Source organism: Triticum aestivum, chromosome 5B (assembly GCF_018294505.1).
Source record: "Triticum aestivum cultivar Chinese Spring chromosome 5B, IWGSC CS RefSeq v2.1, whole genome shotgun sequence".
Classification (NCBI taxonomy): Eukaryota; Viridiplantae; Streptophyta; class Magnoliopsida; order Poales; family Poaceae; genus Triticum; species Triticum aestivum.
Genome location: NC_057807.1, coordinates 10,477,128 through 10,499,232, shown reverse-complemented (window position 1 = coordinate 10,499,232; position 22,105 = coordinate 10,477,128). Strand labels below are relative to the sequence as shown.

The window sequence follows — 22,105 nt, the reverse complement described above, 5'->3', positions numbered from 1 at the left end:
AGCTCGTCAGTGGGGCCCCTCTCTCTTTGCCGTCTGCTAGCCGACGGCAAAGAATCTTTGCCGTCCGCTAGCAGGCGGCAAAGAACTGACTGATGGCAAACTTGGTCTTTGCCATCAGCCTGTTCTTTGCCGTCCGCTTTCTGGAAGCTGATGGCAAAGAGCTTCCTTGCCGTCCGCTAGCGGACGGCAAAGAACTGGCAGATCGCAAAGTAGCTGATTCCAGTAGTGGGAGGTACGATATCAAGCTTAATCCGTTAAAGTGCACATTCGGAGTTTCAGGAAGAAAGTTACTCGGTTTTCTCGTTTCCGAACGAGGGGTCGACGCCAATCCAGAAAAAGTTGATACCATCCTCCGAATGAAACGCCCCGTGCGAGTGCATGACATTCAAAAGCTGACTGGTTGTTTAACCTGTCTAGTAAGAACCGCGTCCCGGGACAACTGCCACAAGAAAATCTTGATTTTGAGTGAGATTTTAGCTTTCCAGATCCACCTATAGTGGCATCGACTAAGAGGACTTTCTAACCACTTATACAAAGATCTAGTGGAGAATTTGCCATTACTATTAAGCCCCAGTAAACCTGATCATTCCCCTGGCTCAGTTGAGTGCTATTGATAGTTTTACTCATCTCTCCCCACTGACTAATCTAGGTAGTTTATTTATGTAGTTTGCACAATTTTGTATGGATTTGAGGAGGACAAATAAGTTGGGGGTGTGGCTGTGAAGTGAGACAAATAAGATCTGTCTAGTCATCCCATCAAAAAAAAAAGCTGGCTGGCTGGTCGAACTTGGACGAACAAATCATCGTGTGAATCAGAACCAGCCGCGCGGACGTGGCCACTCGTTCTGATTCTTCCCTTCCAATACGCACGTCATGGAAATCGGAATAAGCTTTTTTTTTGGCTGGTCAAATAAAGCCATACGTCGCTGTCCTTTGTGACTTGTGTGGCCGGCGTGGAATTAGCTCACCAGCTCCTGCAAGTCTAGCATTTGGCGACAACACAGAGCGCTTAAGAGTAAACGAAACGAGAAGATAACGTTTTACTCCAACCCTTCCTTTTTTGCAAGGCGATTAGGCCAAACCCTCCTCCCCTCGATCTTCGACGATAAGCCTGTGGATTCGCCTTCCTCCTTTCTTTTTCTCGCTACATTGGCTGGTATGAAAATCCTGATGCATGGGCTCTCGTTAGAACGTAGGCTAGTGTTTTGTCCTTGTAAGGCGGATGACAACACTTCTTTTTGAGTCCGTCTTTCAAAACGGATTAGACGTAGCTTCAGCAAATGTAGATTCGCACTACCTCGTTGGGATAGCATATAATTTTCTCATAGTGCGGACGCGATGCTAAGATTTGATGTCATGTCTCTTTAGATCGATTCGAGGGGTCAAGGATGATTGTTGCAGCTCCGAGGCACTTGTCTTTTAATTGTAAGTGCATGAAGACTTTTCAGCGGTCATTGACTAGGTAAGGTAGGTGCTTCCGCGACTTGGTATTCTAGACATTGATATTTTTGTATATAAATTTGGTCAAAGTTAGACAAGTTTGACTTTTTGAAAAAACAATACACCTTAGAGCATCTTCAGCTACGCCTCCAACAGGGCCCCCAGGCGACTTTTTCGGCGCCGGCATAAAAAAAACGACCCAGTCACGCCCCAGGACGACGGAAAACGCCGGTTCGGCCCGTTTTTCCGCCCGGCGGCCGCAGGCCGAACCCGGCGCGCGGGGGGCGCCTGGGGGCTCCGGTGCAAGGGAAAAGCGCGGCTGGCCCACCCGTCAGGTGAAAAGTCAAGATTTTCTTCCCCGACCTGCCTCCCACCCCCCGCGCTCTCGGCCGCCACTAGCTATATCTCGGCGCCGCCCGCCGCCCTTCACCGTTAGATAGCCATTCCCCGCCGAAAAAATAGCAGAGGTTCGCCGCAGCAGCCCCTCCGACAACAGTTGGGCGTTTCTGGCCGCCGTTTTCGGCCGCGGAGGGGCAATTTACCGGCGGGTGGACGCCCATCGGGCGCAAGGTGCTAGGCGATTTGCCTGCCCCGGTGATGGACTCGGATGACGAGGAAGTGCTCGCCGCACTGCTGGAGGAGGAAGCCGAGGCCGACGTCCAGGAAGAAGAGCATCTCATGGTGCTCGCCGCCCTCGCCCAGCTGCTGGCGAGCAATGAAAAGCCGCGGCGAGGTGGCTCGGCGCCGGGGCGGGTGAAAGCAAAGAACCGGCATTGTCTCGAAGGCTACTGCATGCTCTACGCCGACTACTTCGCCGATGCTCCACTTCACGGCGACAGAACATTTCGACGCGCGTTATCGGATGAGCAGAAAACTTTTCCTCAGGATTGTAAATTCCATCGGGGAGTTCGACAACTACTTCAAATGCAAGATGGATTGCACCGGCAAACTTGGATTCACCTCGATCCAGAAATGCACGACAACAATGAGGATGCTTGCATAAGGAGCTCCCGGTGACTCACAGGACGACTATGAGCGCATGGCCGAGTCCACCAGCATAGAGTGTTTCTACAAGTTCTGTCGGGCAGTGGTGGCAGTGTTTGCACCGCAATACTTGAGAACACCCAATGCGGAAGACACTACTCGGATCCTAGCATAGAATGCAGCAAGAGGATTTCCTGGGATGCTTGAAAGTGTCGACTGTATGCATTGGAAATGGAAGAATTGCCCATTTGCTCGGCAGGGGATGTACAAAGGCGGTTGCAGTGTGGTACTTGAGGCCGTGGTCACACAGGATCTCTGGATTTGGCACTCCTTCTTTGGTATGCCAGGAACTCACAATGACATCAACGTGCTGCAGTGCTCTCCTGTCTTTGCCAAGCTTGTTGAAGGTCATTCTCCTCCGATGAACTTCGAGATCAATGGAAGGCATTACAACAAGGGGTACTATCTAGCTGATGGCATCTACCCGAGATGGTCGACATTTGTGAAGACCATCAAAAATCATGTGCCAGGAGGCAAGAACGCCTGGTTTGCGAAGATTCAGGAGGCTTGCAGGAAGGATGTCGAACGGGCATTTGGTGTGCTTCAATCTTGATTTACTGTTGTCCGGTACCCCGCTCAGACCTGGTCGAAAGATCAAATGTGGGAGATCATGACCTGCTGTGTCATCTTGCACAACATGATCATTGAGAGCGAGCAGGAAGAGCCAGTATTTGACACTGAACCATATCACAGGCAGGGTCCTCTTGCCCAAGTTGATCACCAGCTACCAGCAACCTGAACTGCCTACCTTAGTATGCGTCAGGAGATCCGAGACCCACAGGTGCATCATCAACTGCAGCAAGATCTGATAGAGCACCTATGGAGGATCAAGGGTGACGCCGGGCGCGACGTGTGATGAAATATGAGTTTTTATTTGCTGAACTATATAATTTGTATTGAACTATTTGTTGTTGTACTATCTCGTTGAAGTATTTGATTTTTCTGTGATGAAATATGTGATAAAAAATATATTTATGTTGACAATTGAACGCCGAGCCACGGCGAACCACGCCGAATATGGGCCTATTCTCGCCCATATGGGCTTTATTCGCCGAAATGGGGCTAAAAAGTGGGCCAACATCGACGCCCTGGTGGCGAGCTGGGGCCGACGACTGGGCGCAAAATCGGTCCCAGTAGATTCAAGTTTTCTAAAGAGGATGTAAGAGCAAGCAGGAAGGGTATTATTTTAATACAGTACGAAACAATTACCGGCCAAGTGCCCCGTTCTTAAAAGCAAAAGGCGACGTGATCTACCTGAAATTTGGCACGCGTTTTCCCCTCGTGGTCGACTGAACAGACAGCACGCGCGTGATCCGCGGACCAGTCCGGCAATCCCTTGCTCGCTCGAGGCGGACCAGATCGCGGCCGCTGGCCTCCGATCCGACGGCCCAGGAGCGCGCGCGGCCGTCATGACGACACGACCACGGCCGGACCCGGTCCTCCTACGTGGCTCTCCGCATGACACCCGCCGCCGCAAATGGGCCCCGCGGCCCATCCGGCTCCCACCACGTGCCCCGAGAGCCGCAAGCCCCTCCATTTAGTATTTATTTATTGTTCGCCTATAGATTGATTGATTGATTTATTTGCCAGAAATAAATAAATGCCATTGGTTGGTTTTTTCGCGTTGCTTACGGAGGAGAAGGGAAATAAAAATCGGAAGGAATCCCTCCATCAACTCCTCTCGCTCTCGCTCCCGGCCGCCTCCCCGCGACCAAACGCTCCACGCCCGGCGGCCGAGCCTTCCGCTCCAATCTCCGGCGAGGCTGCTCCCTCGCCATTGCCGCGCCCGATTCCCGATTCCCAGGTGGGCGGCAGCCGCTTCGCTCCTCCCCTCCCCCCGCCCGCCCGCGCTGGCGCGCTCCTGGTAACCGTCGGCCGCCTTATTCCTCCCCTTCTGACCCCGCTTCATGGTGCAGGGTCCTGCGGCGGCGGCACGAGACTCACTCGAGGACGACCTTGGTTCCGGCGGGTTTCCCTCCCCGTCGACTCGACTAGGAGAGGGTAACGGATTCCTCCTCCGTTTCCGCGCTTATTTTGCTGCTGCTGCTGCTGCTACTACTACTACTACTTTAGTTGGGCAGATTGGTTTCGGTTCTGGCGAGTTCCTGCCGACGATTGCGACGCATTCCCTTCACCACCGGAGTTTTCCTCTCTTTTTTTTTTCTTCAGCGATGGTTGGTGTATTAGCTAGCCCAGTGTTGCGTTGGTTGGTGTGTTTTTTTCCAGCAGTTGTTCTGCTCTGATTTTGTATTGTTCCGTCCCGTGCTAGCTTTATTTAGTCTTGTACTACTTACACTTGAGGATTGCGGGGTAGCCTTAGCCTAGCCTAGCGTTGCGTTGCACGCGAACCAACCCCACAGTTGAGCCACCGAATCTGGCCTACCTGTTCTACTCAACCGGACAGCTCCGACTCGCCCACTTCCAGTTTGCAATGCAATGCACTGCTTGCTGGCGGTGCTGCTGCCCAATCATCGAATTTAATTTGGTTATATAAACTATGACCTTGGAGTGGTACTGAATATGTGCTTTGATCGACTAAGAGGGGGGAGGGGGCTAATTTGCGGGTAATCTTTGGTAATTTCAGTATGGTTTTTCTGACATTGTCATCAACAAAACATGACTTCAGCCTAACTGATACTGCAGGTGCCGAGGGCATCACGGATGATGCCTCTGTGCATATTTAGATGACATATGCTCTGTTTTCCGTGACTGACCCGGCAGGAAGCCATGAAGATCAGCGCACTCCTGACCTCTGCGGGCATCAATATCGGGCTCTCCGTGCTCTTTCTGTCGCTCTATTCTGTTCTGAGGAAGCAGCCAGCCAATGTCAGGGTCTACTTCGGCCGCAGGATTTCCGAGGAGCATAGTCGGCTCCGAGAGGCTTTTATTTTGGAGAGGTTTGTTCCATCAACTGGCTGGATCGTCAAGGCCCTGAGGTATACCGAGGAAGAGCTCTTGGCAGCTGCTGGGCTGGATGCTGTCGCTTTCAATAGAATGCTAGTCTTCAGGTACACCAAATTTCGTCTTTGATATCCACGTATCCCTTTGTGCTATCATTATGTTTGGTTAGAAGGCATCAACATCTGATTGATGAGCTTTTTAGCATCCACGTGTGACCTGAATCACAAGGAGCCGAAAACTTGTAAATCTGGCAGCCGCATATAAAATAGAACTTCTTATAATGCTGTTATGCAAAAACGTAGTTCCCTCTCTCTTCTTTTTTGGCTATTTTCTGTTATATCAGTTTAACCTCAGATTCCAATTTTGCACACTGAATACATTCGTTTTCTGCAGCACACGTATCTTTTCCCTAGCTGCCCTGCTGTGTGTGTTTGGAATTCTTCCACTGCATTATCATGGACAAAATATACAGCATCTTCGGATTCCTTATGAAGATTTGGATATCTTCACAATTGGAAATGTGGAAAAGCGATCAAGATGGTGAGCTGACCAATTTATTTTAATGTTATCATAAGGTGTTTTATCAAGGCTGAAATTGTATATTTGTTTGTGGTATACGGCATTTTTTATTGGTATTTATAATGTTATTTGTTTTGCCTCTAACTGGACTTGATTTAGTTCCGTGCACATCTCTACTCTTCAAAACATGAGAAAAGAATATGCATATGGGAGCGCAGCATACATACTTCTGTATTCATTTTATTTGCTGGTTGCATTGCAGGCTTTGGGTTCATTGTCTAGTTCTCTACATAATATCTGGAGTAGCTTGCATTCTCCTATATCTTGTAAGTATTTTTAGAAACTACGGAGTATTCTACATCGTCATATTTTGGAACGCATGTAATGTTGTTTCTGTACCCAATCTTTCAGGAGTTTAGGCACATTGCTAGACTGAGGCTCCTTCACCTTAAACGTGCAACACCCAATCCAGGCCAATTTACTGTGCTTGTTCGCGGAATACCAAAGACCAAGAAAGAATCGTGCAGTAGTGCCGTTGATGATTTCTTCACCAAGTATCATGCGTCAAGTTACCTATTCCACCAAATTGTTTACAAAACTGGGAAAGTTCAGAAGATAATGGTAAGAATTCTCATACAACGTTTCTATTTGTTTGGAGGGTGGGGGTGGGGGAGAATGCGACACAATCGCTAAGGTAGTGTTTTTGTGATTTAATGCTGTCAGTCTTAAGACTTACTCCCTCTGTAAACTAATATAAGAGCGTTTAGATTACTAAAGTAGTGATCTAAACGCTCTTATATTAGCTTACGGAGGGAGTACTTTCCTTGTGGTTCGGTAACCACTATGTCATGCAAGTGATAATTCATGTACCGCACATTCATTATGATAATTTTTGTCTTCTCCATGAATTTGTGAAATGATCTCATATCATTAAAGTTAGATTTATACTTCTGCAAAGGTATTTGTGATATTGCACATTCTTTTTGATATGATATATTTTGTTTTCTCCCTGAACTAGTGAATTGATCTCAGATCGCTTGATTTGGATTTGTACCTTTTATCTGAATGTTAGTATTTTGCTTTCTGCTTTTGGAGTAAAACTGTTTCATATACTGCAGACTGGTGCGAAGAAGGCATGTAGAAAGTTGAAAAATTTCACGGACACCACTGTAGATCAGAGCTGCAAAGCAATTACATACCGGTGTTGTCTTTGTGGTGCCTCTTCAAATTCTTTCCAATTGTTGCCCACTGATGAAGTTGTACCGAGCAAAGGAAAAGTTGACCTGGACGATTCTAGCTTGAACATAGATAATGAGGTTTTCTTCGCAATCTTGCAAACATTGATTTTTCTGCTAAGTTCATCAACAAGTCTGTATAGAATCAGTAACTTCAGTTCTTGAACTATTTACAGGAATGTGCAGCTGCTTTTGTATTTTTCAAAACTCGGTATGGAGCACTTGTCGCGTCAGACGTACTTCAGACATCAAACCCTACGAAGTGGGTTACTGATCTAGCTCCAGAACCAAATGATGTGTATTGGTCAAACATTTGGCTTCCCTATAAGCAGCTTTGGATTCGACGGATAGCGACGCTACTTGGTTCTGTTGTTTTTATGCTCTTATTTCTGGCACCGGTGACGTTTATAAATGGTCTATCTCAGCTTGATCAGTTGCAGAAGAGGCTTCCTTTCCTTAACGGGATATTGAAGCAGTAAGTACCTATGTTGCACTGGAACTGACATCTACTACTATTGAACTTCATCTTCTTATCCACTAACATGTAGAGCTAACAGCATGCAAAATCATGTATATCTAGACCGATTATTAACGCATTTTAGTTGAGTGCTTTGGGATTATTGTGGTACTACTGTTCAGCTTAGACATATGGCATGTATTTGTATTTGGCTTCTATCGACTCCTCTTCCATGTGCAGGCCACACCACCTGGTCCAACTAATAACTGGATACCTTCCGAGTGTCATACTGCAAATATTTCTGTACACCGTTGCGCCAATAATGATGCTGTTTTCAACACTAGAAGGGCCTATATCTCACAGCGAAAGGAAGAGGAGTGCGTGCTGTAAAGTGCTGTACTTCTTGATTTGGAATGTATTCTTTGTTAATGTGGTATCTGGCACTGTCTTAAAACAATTGGATTTTTTCTCAAGCCCGAAGGACATTCCTGTCCAGCTCGCTAAGGTTATACCTGGGCAGGTTAGTTCTATCTTGTTGTCACGCTGTAGAAGGATCTTTTTTCTTTTTGATAACTCCAGAAGATCAGTTTGTTTATGGAAGGTCAATATATTCTGACTGCAATTCTGTAAATCCATTTTGATTTCAGGCTTCCTTCTTCATCACCTATGTTCTGACTTCAGGATGGGCCAGTTTATCATCTGAACTTATGCAACTCTTTGGTCTGATCTATAACTTCATAAGGAAGTATGTTCTGAGAATGAAAGAAGATACAGAGTTTGTCCCCTCGTTCCCATATCACACTGAAGTACCAAAAGTTCTGTTGTTTGGACTATTGGGATTCACATGCTCTGTACTGGCGCCCTTGATCTTACCTTTTCTGCTAGTCTACTTCTTCCTGGGCTATGTCGTATACCGCAATCAGGTGAGAAACTCTAGATGGATACTGAGAAGTCCATGGCAGTATTCTGTTTTTGTAGCACAACTATGTTGCCCTTAATGGTGAATTTTGTTGTTTTGGGACGGAGGAAGTAGCTTACAGTGCTATCCTCAGATATAAAGTAGGAAAATTTGAGATGTTATTGCCGACGATTAAATACTTGATACACATCTTGTTCGGCATATGCTAATGATCTGCCATTTGTATTATGTTTTCAGCTGCTCAATGTGTACCGCACGAGATACGACACCGGTGGTTTGTATTGGCCGATTATACACAACACAGTGATATTTTCTCTCGTGCTCACCCAGATCATCTGCCTCGGCATATTTGGGCTGAAAGTATCACCAGTAGCTGCAGGCTTCACCATACCTCTCATCATCTTCACTCTTCTGTTCAATCAGTACTGCAGAACCCGGCTTCTTCCACTGTTCAGCACTTTCCCAGCACAGGTTTGTATTGCCTCAATAATACTCCAAGCTAGTAGTAGGACATAACGTGTTGATGAACATGAACCTAGGTGCACCACAAACTATGGAATAATAGCCGCCCAGGGGCAGAACTTTATTGCCATTTGCTGACGGGTGAGTTGTTATGACCGTGCAGAATTTAATCGACATGGACAGGGAGGACGAGGTGTCGGGAAGAATGGAACATATTCACCACGGGCTCCACACCGCGTATTGCCAGTTCCCTGACCCCGAAGAAGATGTACAACTGGAGGAGATTCGGACCGTCGGGAACGATGAGGACGGCGGAGGTTGTAGCTCGGGCGGGTCCAACGGCAAAGGTAGCCCGGGCGAGCCCAACGGCAAAGAGACCCTCGAGGAACAGCAGCAGCCCAGGAGGGACCTGTCTCACCCGACGCTCAAAGGGCTCCCCGTCAGCCGTCTGCAGAATGCGGTGAGATGCGTCACTTTCCTCATCAGGCTGCAGAAAAGAGGCCTGTGGTCATGATGCAGCCAGCCAGCGTCGGACAACTAACCGAACCGCTAACCCAACCCGTTCATCATGTGGCCGCTCATGCAACTGTACAGAGCGATATATACAGGCCGTACAAGTTTTTTTTTCCTTTTTCTTTTTTGAAAAAAAAGAGCGGGTTATAGATCATACATATACAAAGTACACAAGACACATTAGAGAAGAATAGGTTAAGAAATACCAGTAGTCCAAGTGAAGTATACACACAAAGCATCATCATGGTGGTTAATTGGGGGTTGCAATTTTGGTCCTAGGGCAGCGTCCGGATGTTTCGACGGACGTGAAAGTGATCGGTGTCGTGGGGTGTCATGATCATCATGGTTACCTGTAAAGTCTTGTTATATACCTGTAAACATCCAAGGTTTTGGTCGTCATGCTTGTCTGATTGGCTCTGTCCTGTAAACATCCAATTTTTGTCGAGAAGCATATGTGCAATCATTTTTTTTACTGGCTCTTGGCATCTAGCATTGGTCAGGCACGATATATTTGGTCGACTGTGAACTCCACATCAGCCATTATTGTCACAGGATAAAAAAAATCATGGGGGAGATGCCATTTCTGCTGTCCACGTGTATCTTGTAAAGTATTATTGGCGGCTAGGACGTGATATGGTCGGTCCAAAAATAGTAACCGAGGTTAAATGATGATGAAATGAAATGATGTTGATTGGAGAGCAATTATCAGGTGGCTAATAATTAATAATAATCCTGGCAATTTGGGAGGGTCCGCAGTTTCTATGTACACCGCTCGTTGCGGGCGTCAAGGAGTCGACGTCCGAAGCGTCTCCACTGTTGAGCCGACATGGCAAGCGTCAAGTGTTTTTCTTTCTTTTTTTTTGTTTCTTCTGTTCCTTTCATGAGCTTTCTTGTTAAATTTTTTTCGTTTATCATTTTTTCCTGCCTTTGAAGAAAAAAAATCATGCTTTTACGTGTTTTCATGTTTATTATTTTATCATTTTTTCCTTTTTTTCCTTTTTTTCCCATTGTTTTGAGGAGGAATGCACGAACTTAATTAAGAATTCACATAAACATATACTCTTAACACGTATGAACAGCTTTTCTCAAACGCATGAAGTTTTCTAAATGTATACAAGTGTCCAATTTTTAGACATGTCATAATTTTCTTTAATACACTCGGGGCGGGCCCCGCATTGGAATTGGTTGGTCTTCGGAGGAGTGGATGGGCTCTGCCTGCTCTCTCTGCTCTGCAGAGACGCATCAACTCCTCTGACCTGTCGCTCCCTCCCGCCTCCCTCCCACCAACCAATCGCCGGCGACCTCGGCCCCTCGCCATTACCGCGCTCCGTCGAGGTCGGCGCCGCACCTCTACTCTCCCCGCCAGTCAATGCGATGCCCGCCGCGTTTCCCTTCTGATTTTGCCGGTCGCCTGAGGGTGGCGTAGGGTTCCTCCTGCCTCTGCGGCGGCGGGCGGACGACTTCTTGGCTCCGGCGGTTGCTCCTGTCCAGTCCATTCCGCTTGGAGGTAGCGGATTACTCCTCCTCCTCCCCCCTTTTTTCTGCTCCTGTTCTTCTGCTACTTCCATCAGAGCGGCAGATTGAATTCGTCTCAAGTGTTCTCGGCATTTTGTTCAGATGTTGGAAGTTTCCATCTTGTTTCTAGTAGTAAAATTGTTAGCCTCCAAGTTGGTCGAATCTGATTTTGAAGCGTTCCTGTTCACTACTTTTGGTCCAATATATAGCCCACTAGCTGTTAAACTCAGCCGGACACCTCGGATTCCTCCCGTTCATATCTCATGGAATCTGTGCTCAGAAAAATCATCCCATGGAATTTTTGCTCAGAATTTGCCGCAAAAAATATTATCTCATGGAATTTGTGCTCCGAGTATGCGATATTACCATGTTGTGCTAGATAATGTGTGCTTTGATCGATCCAGGGGGGACGGTGCTCGGATTCGGTAGACACTTAGAGGTGAATCTTTGGTAATCTCAGCCAACTGATACATCCAAAGCTGAAAAAACAGCACTAGGAGTTGATTGTGCTTTTCCCACCGCCTTGCGCTTTTTTACAAAAGGCGCAGGCTTAACCGCAATTAAGCGCTAGGGGGTTTGCTACACCTTTTTAACTATTGTCTTGTCACACTAAACACTTTTCATCTGGAACTTGTGAAGTTTAGACTTTAGACTACATCTGTCTCTAGTACTGTTAAGCAATATCCTCATCTTTCTGTATCTGTAGGTGCTGAGGACATCAAGAATGATGCTTCTGTATATGCTTACATGACATGAGTCAGCGGGACAGCTTGGATTCCTCCAGTTCATATCTGATGGAATTTGTGCTTTGATCGAGCCAGGGGGGCGGTGCTCGGATTCTGTAGCCACTTAGAGGGGGATCTTTGGTAATCTCAGTTAACTGATACATCCAAAGTTTGAAAAAAAGAAAACATCACTAGGAGTTAATTGTGCTTTTCTGACAAAAGCACACGCTTAACCGTAATTATGCGCGTAATACGCGCTGGTATCGCCCAGGCACGCCTTGTTAACTATGGTCTTGTCACACTACCACGTTGAGCAGCTTTTTGCTTCATCTGGAACTTGTGCAGTTTAGGCTTTAGACTACTTCAGTGTCTACTACTGTTAAGCAATATCTTCATCTTCCTGTACCTGTAGGTCCCGAGGACATCAAGGATGATGCTTAGATGACATGTGCCCTGTTTCTTGTCCGTGGCTGGTCTGATAGGATAGGAAGCCATGAAGATCAGCGCGCTCATGACCTCTGCGGGCATCAACATTGGGATCTGCGTGCTCCTGTGGTCCCTCTATTCCGTTCTCAGAAAGCAGCCAGCATTTGTCAGGGTCTACTTCGGCCGGAGGATCGCCGAGGAGAATAGACTGCTCCGAGAGGCCTTCATCTTGGAGAGGTTTGTTCCATCCACCGGCTGGATCGTCAAGGCCCTGCAGTGTACCGAGGAAGATCTCTTGGCAGCTGCTGGGCTGGATGCTATTGCTTTCAACAGAATACTAGTGTTCAGGTACTCCGAGTTCTCGTCTTGACATCCTTTTTCTATCTGTTTAACGGACGTCAGATTCCAAATTCGCAAACTGATGATACATTCATTTTTTTTTCTGCAGCATACGCATCTTTTCCCTAGCTGCCATCCTGTGCCTTTTTGGAATTCTTCCAGTGCATTATTTCGGACGAAAGACGCATCACCTTGAGATTCCTTCAGAACAATTGCATATGTTCACAGTTCAGAATGTGGAAGTGCAATCAAGATGGTGAGCTGAACAATTTGTTCTGAGTTTATCATAAGGTGGTTTTATCAAGGCTGAAATTGTATGGTGGCGCAACATTCATACGTGTGCTGGTTGTATTGCAGGCTTTGGGTTCATTCTTTAGTCCTCTACATAATATCTGGAGTAGCTTGCTTTCTCCTACATATTGTAAGTTTTTTGCTCATAAAAAGTACAGAGTATTCTGTATCCTCATATTGAGGATCACATGTAATGTTGTTTCTCTACCCAATCTTTCAGGAGTATAAGCACATTGCTAGGCTGAGGCTCCTTCACCTTAAACGCACAACACTAAATCCAGGCCAATTTACTGTGCTTGTTCGCGGAATACCAAAGACAGCAAACGAATCGTGCAGTAGTGACGTTGATGATTTCTTCACCAAGTATCATGCATCAAGTTACCTATTCCATCAAGTTGTTTACAAGGCTGGGAAAGTTCAGAAGATAATGGTAAGCATTTCTCATACAACATTTCTATTTGTTTGGAAGGTGGGGGATGAGTGAGAATGCAAAATAATTGCTACCATAGTATTTTTATGATTTAATGTTGTTAGTCTTAGGCTTACTTTTCTTGTGGTTTTATAATCACTATGGCGTATAAGGGATAGCTATTTATGATGCTGCACATTCCTTTCATATGATATTTTTCTGTCTTTTCCATGAATTAGTGAAATGATCTGAAATCATTCGTGTTTGATTTATACTTTTTATCTGCAAAGGTAACTGCAATATTTGCTGATTCCTTTCCATGTGATATATTTGCTTGCTCTGTGAATTAGTGAGTTGATCTCAAATCGTTTGATTTGGATCTGTACCTTTTATCTGCATATTAGTATTTTGCTTTCTGCTTTTGGAGTAAAACTGTTTAATATGCTGCAGACTGGTGCGAAGAAGGCATGTGGAAAGTTGGACCATTCCACTTCCACAGACACAACTCTAGATCAGAGCCGCAAAGCAATTACATACCCGTGTTGTGTTTGTGGAGCTTCTTCAAATTCTTTCCAGTTGTTACCGACTGACGAAGTTGCAAAGAACATAGATAACGAGGTTTGCTTTGCAATTTTGCAAATATTGATTGTGTCACTGAGTTCATCAGTAAGTATAAAATCAGTAACGTCGGTCCTGGAACTATTTACAGGAATGTGCGGCTGCTTTTGTATTTTTCAAAACTCGGTATGGCGCACTTCTTGCTTCACAAGCACTTCAGACTTCGAACCCTACGAAGTGGGTTACCGATCTAGCTCCAGAGCCAGATGATGTGTATTGGTCAAACATTTGGCTTCCCTATAAGCAGCTTTGGATTCGACGGATAGCTACGCTTCTAGGTTCTCTTGTTTTTTCGGTCTTATTTTTGCTACCAGTGACATTTATACAAGGTCTGTCCCAGCTTGATCAGGTGCATCGGAAGCTTCCTTTTCTTAATGGGTTATTAAAGCAGTAAGTACCCATGTTGTACTGGAACTGACCTCTCTAAGCTCATCTTCATACCCGCTGACTCGTAGACTCCAGTATGCATCAGGTCTCATTTTAAAGTTGGAACTTGAAACACCATGCAAAATCGTTGGTATTTAGACTGATTAACACATTCTACCCTCTGATGTATCTTGAACACATGGCTTGTTCTTCATTTGTAGTTGGCCTCTAGTGACCACCCTTTCATGTGCAGGCCATACATAAGCCAAATAATAACTGGATACCTTCCAAGTGTCATACTGCTACTATTCCTGTACACCGTTTCGCCAATAATGATATTGTTTTCGACATTGGAGGGGCCTACATCTCACAGTGAAAGGAAGAGGAGTGCTTGCTCTAAAGTGCTGTACTTCTTCATTTGGAATGTGTTCTTTGTTAATTTAGCATCTGGTGCTGTCATAAGCCAATTGAATTCTTCTTCAACCACAAAGGACATCGCTGTCCAGCTAGCTGGTGTCATACCTGGGCAGGTTAGTCCTAACTTGTCTTTCATGCTGTTTATCGAAGGTCAATAGTAATAATATATTTGTCCTTCCTTTAAATTTCTTAAACAAATACAGTAATTCTGTAAATATGTGATTTCAGACTACATTCTTCATCACCTATGTTCTGACTTCAGGATGGGCCAGTTTATCGTCTGAACTTATGCAACTCTTTGGTCTGATCTATAACTTTATAATAAAGTATGTTCTGAGAATGAAAGAAGATACAGCGTTCGTCCCCACGTTTCCGTATCACACAGAAGTACCAAAAGTTATGTTGTTTGGCCTGTTGGGCTTCTCATGCTCTGTACTGGCACCCTTGATCCTACCTTTTCTGCTAGTCTACTTCTTCCTGGGTTATGTCGTATACCGCAATCAGGTGAGAGAGAAACTGGAGATGGCTTCTACAGTACTAATAATTCCAGGACGGTTGCTATGTTGCATTCTATTTTCTTAGAACTATGTTGCCATTACAGTTACAGGTGAACATTGTTTAGCAGCTTAAAGTGCTATCTGCGGATATAAAATAGGAAAAATTAAGCACATGCTCTTGATGGCAAATACTTGAAAAAAAACTAATTTTGTTATTTGAACCCTATTGGCTCTGTATGCTAATGATCTGCCATTTTTTTATTTGTTTTTAGCTACTCAACGTTTACCGGATGAGATATGACAGTGGTGGTTTGTATTGGCCAATTGCACACAACACGGTGATGTTCTCTCTCGTGCTCACCCAGATCATCTGCTTCGGCGTATTTGGCCTAAAAAAATCACCAGTAGCTGCAGGCTTCACCATACCTCCTATATTCTTTATTCTTTCATTCAATCAGTACTGCAGAACCCGGTTTCTTCCTCTATTCAAAACTTTTCCCACACAGGTTCGTATTATTATTTCCATAATACTCCAAACTAGTGGGGAATAATAACCCAGGAGGGGTAATTATTGTTGTGGTGACTGGTGAGTTTTGTTATCCTGTTCCACTGATCGGGTGTGTTCCGTTCCGACCGCGCAGGACTTAATCGACTTGGACAGGGAAGACGAAAGGTCAGGAAGAATGGAACATATTCACCATGGACTCCGTTCCGCGTATCGCCAGTTCCCTGATGAAGATATAAAGCTGGAGAAAATCCTGACCGTCCGGAATGACGAGGACCAAGATGAAGGTCGTAGCTCGAGCGAGCCCAACGGAGAACAAACCTGCAAGGAACAAGAGCCCGGAAGGGATCTGTGTCACCCTACTCTGGAGGGACTCCCTGTTAGCCGTCTGCGGGATTCCGTGAGATCCATCGCTTTCCTCTGGACTGCAAAGAAGAGGTCCGGCGATAGCGCATTGATGAACTAACCACTAACTAACCCGTTTATCTGTCCGTCAGCTTGTGTAAATGTACGTCAGTATAGGTCATACATACAAGTATAGTATACATCACGCATTAGTTAGAAAATCCAAGTGAAGCATCATCATAGTTATTGGGGTGCAATTTTTGTTTAGGGCAGCGTTCCAAGTTTGGACAAACAGGAAGTAAGGCCACCCACAATGCATAGTATCATGGGCTAGTATCAAAATAACGCATGATACTACTTTAGTTACTGCATCCACATTGCATAATATCATACATTAGTATCACATTATCACTTGATATGTTCAGTTGTGAAATCTTGATACGAAATCGTGGATATGATCAATTTCTTAGGAATTCTTCTCATTTGATGCTCTGTATATTGTATCATAATATTGAAGAATTTTGGGTTTTATGCCCGGCTGAGGGCGTGCAACTCTGTTTGATGAACTTAATCTGTATTTATGAAGAAGCATGCGCAATCATTTTTGTATTTGGTGGCAGCTCTTGAGCTGTCATCTACAATATCTTTAGCTGATTTCAGACTTTACAGCCACTATCATTTTTTAATGCAATAAGAATAAGATCTTGCTTCAGTCTGAGTCGCCAAGAGTTAATCCTTGAGGGTTTCATTCTTGAAGATTTTATCATTGCGCTGCATCCACACGTTCTAGCAAGTAGCAACCCATAATTAAAATATCCATAGCAATCTACGCATGACCGGTGCTGGCAACACTGACATGTGCCTTCCTCTACGCATGCCCGGTGCTGGCAACACTAACATGTGCCTTCCTCTACGACGTATCCCCGGAATTGGCAAACCCGGCGCGACGCCTCGTGTAAACAACACTATGGCAGTTCTGCTGAAAACAGCGTCAGTCCAGGTTAGTTTCATTCAAATCATGCAAGTTAGAGTCCAAAACAAGGGCAAAAGTGTTTGGAAAAGTAGATATGTTGGAGACGTATCAGGTTAGCAATAGCTTAGCAAATTTTACTAGGTCAGAAGGTAGAACCATGACTTGGTTTGACTCTGGCCCTCTCAATGCAGTTGAGCTATCTTCAACTACAAGTTATTCATTAGCAAAAAAAGAAAGTGGCGGATCGTGCAACAACAGTTTTGCGCATTTTTGGTTGAGGCAGACAACTACTTTGCTTCTTTTTTGAGAAACACATGTAATTTTATTCATACTCATAACAATTACAGGTACATTAATTTGGACCTAACATCCAAGAAAATACAAAATAACTCCTATGACTAAGAATTACAATGAAATCTCTTGAAAACACCTTCTTCACAGCGTCAATCTCTGCTCGAAGAAATACTCCAAAGACTTCGGTAAAGAGGCTGCAATTGGACCGGAGCAACGATGTTATCACTCTTTCACCCGCACAAACATTATCAATAATATTTTTTGAAAGCGCCTTGAGTTGCCCATCCAAAAAAAAGGCGTGTTGTTGTGTAGATTCTTGCCATTTCACTGGGACGATGAAGTCAGGTTTCCATTGCCTCTGCTTAGTACTCCCTCTGTTCCTAAAAATAAGTCTTTCTAGAAATCTCAATTGGGAGTACATACGGATGTATATAGACGTAGTTTACAATGTAGATTCACCCATTTTGCTCCGTACGTTCTCCGCCATATGGGGTTCTTGGCGCTGGGTTCCTCGATCTCCGCCATATGTGCCACCAGGGCCGCGTCCGATAGCGCCCACGTACAGCGTGCCGACGTGCACGACACTAGGGCGTGCCGCCATGAGTCTGGAGAGCCACACAACGGACAAGCATCGCGTGTTGCCATGTTTCTCTTGTTCAAAACATCCATCGTTGGGAGTGAGTGGCGGGCAAGTCACCATAGGAAGATTCTGACCTTTGATGGCACCTTCAACGACCAAAGCGAGGTCCAGTCCCGCTCTTCTCTATCGTTGCTTGAGGATCCACTCCTCCCTTCAAGCCAGTTTTCCCGAGAAATTTTCGTCTCGATCATGAACTTATAAGCCGAGCTCACTGTAAAACGACCCTTCTTCTCCGGATGCCATGCCCAAAAATCCTCAACATTAGTCGTGCAAACAGGAATCCGCAGGATTGCCTCGGCGTCTGTAGGCAAGAATACTTCACGAACACGGTTTTCATTCCATGATCCCGTTGCTGGATGGAGTAGCTCCGACACTAACTGTGGTGGGTCTAGGACCCGAGATACAATTGGCCGCAGTGATCCCTCCTTAGGTATCCAGTTATGATCCCATATGCTCGTCGTGTGACCATTGCCAATCCTCCTGATTATGCCCCGTTTTAGAATGTCTCGCCCCTCTAGGATGGCTCGCCAAATCTGCGAAGGACGTGAACCCAACTCCGCCATAAGAAACTCCACATTTGGGAAATAAGACGCCTTGAGGATCCTAGCGCTCAGTGATGAAGGATCGTGCAGCACCCTCCACGCCTGTCTAGCTAACAATGCTAGATTAAAAAGCTCAAGGTCTCTGAAACCCATTCCTCCCAAATACTTTGGCCTCGTCATTACTTCCCATGATACCCAAGCCGGTTTTCGTTGCCCTTCCTTGCAGCCCCACTAGAACTTGCGGATGATAGAATTTATATGTTCACATAAGCCTCTGGGGAGCTTGAAACATGACATAGAGTAAACCGGAATAGCCTGTGCAACCGACTTGATCAGCACCTCCTTACCCCCTGTAGACAGGCACTTGCCCATCCAGCCTTTCACCTTGTCCCACACCTGTCGCTCAAGTGCTTGAAGGTGCCCTTTTTTGCATGTCCAACATCCGTGGGCATGCCAAGATATTTGTCACTTAACGACTCATTAGGAACCTGGAGACTTCCCTTCACTGCATCTCTAACGATCTGTGGGCACCCTTTGCTGAAGAAAATCGAAGATTTTTCCTTGTTGATCCTCTGGCCCGAGGACAAACAATAAGTATCCAAAAGGTGTGACACTTTTTCTGCTCCATCAACAGTAGCCCTGAAGAACAGCAGGCTATCATCCTCGAATAAAAGATGGTTCACCGGCGGAGCCGATAGAGCCACCTTGATGCCGCTGAGCTGGGATGATCCATTCTGAGATTTTAACAGGCACAAAAGGCCCTCTGCTGCCAACAAGAATAGGTATGGAGAGATAGGGTCTCCCTGACGAATACCTCTGGATGGTAAAAACTCTTGTGATTTGCATCCGTTAAACATTACCGAAAAAGAAACTGTTCTCACCATGGTCATGACAGTGGTAACCCATGATGCTGCAAAGCCGAGTTTCCTCATTATAGATTCCAGGTAGTTCCACTCCACTCGATCATACGCCTTCATCATGTCAAGCTTGAGAGCACAATAGTTATTGTTCTTTGACTTATTCCTTTTCATAAAGTGCAAACACTCATATGCTGAGATAATATTATCAGAAATAAGCCGGCCAGGCACAAAGGCTGATTGCTCTTCAGAAATAACATCAGGAAGTATTAACTTCAGCCGATTAGCTAGAACCTTTGAAGCTATCTTGTAAAAGACATTGCATAGACTGATAGGTCGAAATTGAGACAAAAGAGTTGGTTTTGATACCTTGGGGATTAATACCAAAACAGTGTCATTCACGCACTCAGGGCTCTCTTCTCCTCGAACTATACTCAGAACAGCCCGTGTCACCGCCGCACCACAAATATCCCAATGCCGCTGAAAGAAGTGCGCAGGAAACCCATCCGGCCCCAGAGCCTTTGTAGGAAACATCTGGAAGAGTGCGTTCTTGACTTCTTCCTCCTTGTACGGCGCCAACAAAGCCTCATTCATCGCATCTGTTACCCTCGAGGGGACATGTTGAAGCACATCATCCAGCCCTTCCACCCCTTCCGAAGTGTATAAGGCTTTATAAAAGTCCAGTGCCATTTGCTGCATCTCCAATAACTCCTCCGTAAGCTGCCCATCTTGCTTCTGCAGTGATTTTATCAGGTTCTTGCACCTTCTATTTGAAGCTCGGAGGTGAAAAAAATGCGTGTTTCTATCCCCCTCCGACAACCAGGCCACCCGTGAACGTTGGCGCCACATTATTTCTTCCCGAAGATACAGCTCAATCAAACGATCATTTGTTTTGATCTCAACATGACTAGGTGCAGTCCTCGCTGGATCGCTCCTGAGCCGCTCCAAATCTTTCTTCAACCTCCTTATCTCTGACTTGACACTCCCAAAAGTTGACTTGCTCCACTCCCCCAAGTTATTGGACAGGGATTGCAAATTTGCTCGAACTTCTGTCGCCGTTAGATTTGGGCCATTCGCCTACCATGCATGCTGGACTGTAGGGATCAACTCGGGATGCGTGTCCCACATACATTCATACCGAAACGGTTTGTCTCCCTGCTTCCTTCTATCCACTGGAGCCAAAGTGAGATTGATAGGAGAGTGGTCAAATGTCGCTGCTGTTAAGTGATCGACCACTGCTAGTGGAAAGCGAGCACACCACTCGGGCGTGCCTAAGGCCCTGTCTAGCCTGACTCTGGTATATGATCCACCGGTGACCTTCTTTTCGAAAATCCACTTACGACCCTGGTAGCCAAGATCAATCAGGCCACACACATCTACCGCGTCGCGAAAACCTTGAATCTGAGTTTGACTTCTCTGTCCAATCCCCTTGTGTTCATCATAGCGGAGAACCTCGTTGAAGTCCCCGATGCACAATCATGGCATATTTTGAAGGGCAGACAGATTTTTCATTGTGTCCCACGTTCTGTGACGAAGATGAGTTTGTGCCTCTCCGTAAAAACACGAGAGCCTCCACGGGTCTCCTCGCTTTAAGACTAACTAAGCTGGTAATTATCCACCCATCCAGCCCATTTGTGATGGATTTTTCCTCTTCAGCAGATGAGCCGCCCGCTGGAGGCTCAGGCAAGACGAGGTCACCAACGAGAGCGACGGCCCGGCTCACCCATCAACGTCGACGTGCTCTAGTAGATCCACGTATGGCTACGTTCACCATGCATATTCAGCTAGTTTGGCTGGCTATATACAATCGTTTACGTTTTGTTCTCTCTTTCTCTGCCCTTCTCGTTTGGTTGGCTGGAAACTCCACTCAGACGAATGGACACTACTTTTTGCTCTCGTGCTCCATCCTCTATTTTACATACATACTCGTTGCGTAATTAAAAAATATATTAAAAATACGAAAAAAGTTCACGAATTCAAAAAGTGTATGCAGTTGGAATAAAAGTTTCTGATTTTGGAAAAAGGTCATTGGTTTGTTAAAAACGTTGACAAATTTTGAAAAAAATCATGAACTTGAAAACAAAGTTCATTGATTTTTTTTAAAGTTCATCACATTTAACATTCGTGCATTTCTCAAGAAAAAAGGAAAAAGTAAAACGAAAAGTAGAACCAAATAAAAAGGAAAAGAGTACAGAACAAAGAAAAGGGGAAAAAATGCGAAGAAAGAAAAAACCATAATTGAAGAAAGAAAAACGAAGGCAAGAGTTCTCTCTCGTTCCAGACATAGATCAACTGGCCAGGTAAGAGCGTCTTTTGCACCAGTTAACGACATGCACTTTAACGGGTTCTGAAGGCGTCGAATAGGAAATGCCTTAGGTCTCAAACTAAGCGGGATATAGTCCCTCCCTCCAGGGTAGGCGCGCATCTATAACTCCCTTATAGTGAGATAGACCATCGCGTTGCCTGAAGTGGCGTGGTCATGTACCGTCCCAACAACACAATTGGTTCTATTCTTTTTCCGTTCGTTAACTTAGTCTACTTTCTTGCATTTTTTTCCTATTTTTTCACATTTGAAACATAAAAATACATATATTTCACAACGAATTACTTCAAGAATGTTTCTTATGTATAAAAAACATGTACACTATGTATAAAAAAAATTAGACATCAAAACATATATCTGAAAAATGTTAATTATGTATCTAGCATTCAAGTGCTTCTAGATATATCTGTTTTAGCATCAATTAATATGAGACGAAGGGACTATTTGAAAAATGTTATAGTATATCAGAAAAAATTCTTATGTATACGAAAAATGTAAAGTCTATACCGAAAAAGGACACATCAAACATAAGC

General features: G+C 45.1%; 2 protein-coding genes across 8 annotated transcripts; both read left to right on the top strand.

Moving 5' to 3' along the window:
- Positions 1-4,052: 4,052 nt before the first annotated feature.
- On the top strand, positions 4,053-9,962 carry LOC123110105 (CSC1-like protein RXW8). 3 transcript variants are annotated; one of them, XM_044530548.1, is made up of 12 exons: positions 4,053-4,288; positions 4,401-4,485; positions 5,206-5,492; positions 5,779-5,925; positions 6,167-6,230; positions 6,316-6,525; positions 7,023-7,220; positions 7,316-7,614; positions 7,837-8,116; positions 8,244-8,519; positions 8,753-8,986; positions 9,141-9,962. In XM_044530548.1, the coding sequence occupies exons 3-12, from the start codon at positions 5,212-5,214 to the stop codon at positions 9,489-9,491; spliced, it is 2,340 nt and encodes a 779-aa protein (XP_044386483.1). In that variant the 5' UTR covers positions 4,053-4,288; positions 4,401-4,485; positions 5,206-5,211; the 3' UTR covers positions 9,492-9,962. The 3 variants fall into 3 exon arrangements, with proteins under 3 accessions (XP_044386483.1, XP_044386481.1, XP_044386482.1); XM_044530546.1 differs by having other exon boundaries at positions 5,128-5,492; XM_044530547.1 differs by having other exon boundaries at positions 4,401-5,048; positions 5,128-5,492.
- A 727-nt stretch (positions 9,963-10,689) lies between these two features.
- Positions 10,690-16,485, top strand: LOC123110104 (CSC1-like protein RXW8). 5 transcript variants are annotated; one of them, XM_044530541.1, is made up of 12 exons: positions 10,690-10,997; positions 11,712-11,871; positions 12,143-12,504; positions 12,605-12,751; positions 12,853-12,916; positions 13,007-13,216; positions 13,646-13,813; positions 13,905-14,203; positions 14,433-14,709; positions 14,825-15,100; positions 15,366-15,599; positions 15,735-16,485. In XM_044530541.1, the coding sequence occupies exons 3-12, from the start codon at positions 12,224-12,226 to the stop codon at positions 16,062-16,064; spliced, it is 2,286 nt and encodes a 761-aa protein (XP_044386476.1). In that variant the 5' UTR covers positions 10,690-10,997; positions 11,712-11,871; positions 12,143-12,223; the 3' UTR covers positions 16,065-16,485. The 5 variants fall into 5 exon arrangements, with proteins under 5 accessions (XP_044386476.1, XP_044386477.1, XP_044386480.1 ...); XM_044530542.1 differs by having other exon boundaries at positions 11,712-12,109; positions 12,213-12,504; XM_044530544.1 differs by lacking the exon at positions 10,690-10,997 and adding an exon at positions 11,426-11,444.
- The last annotated feature ends 5,620 nt before the right edge of the window (positions 16,486-22,105 follow it).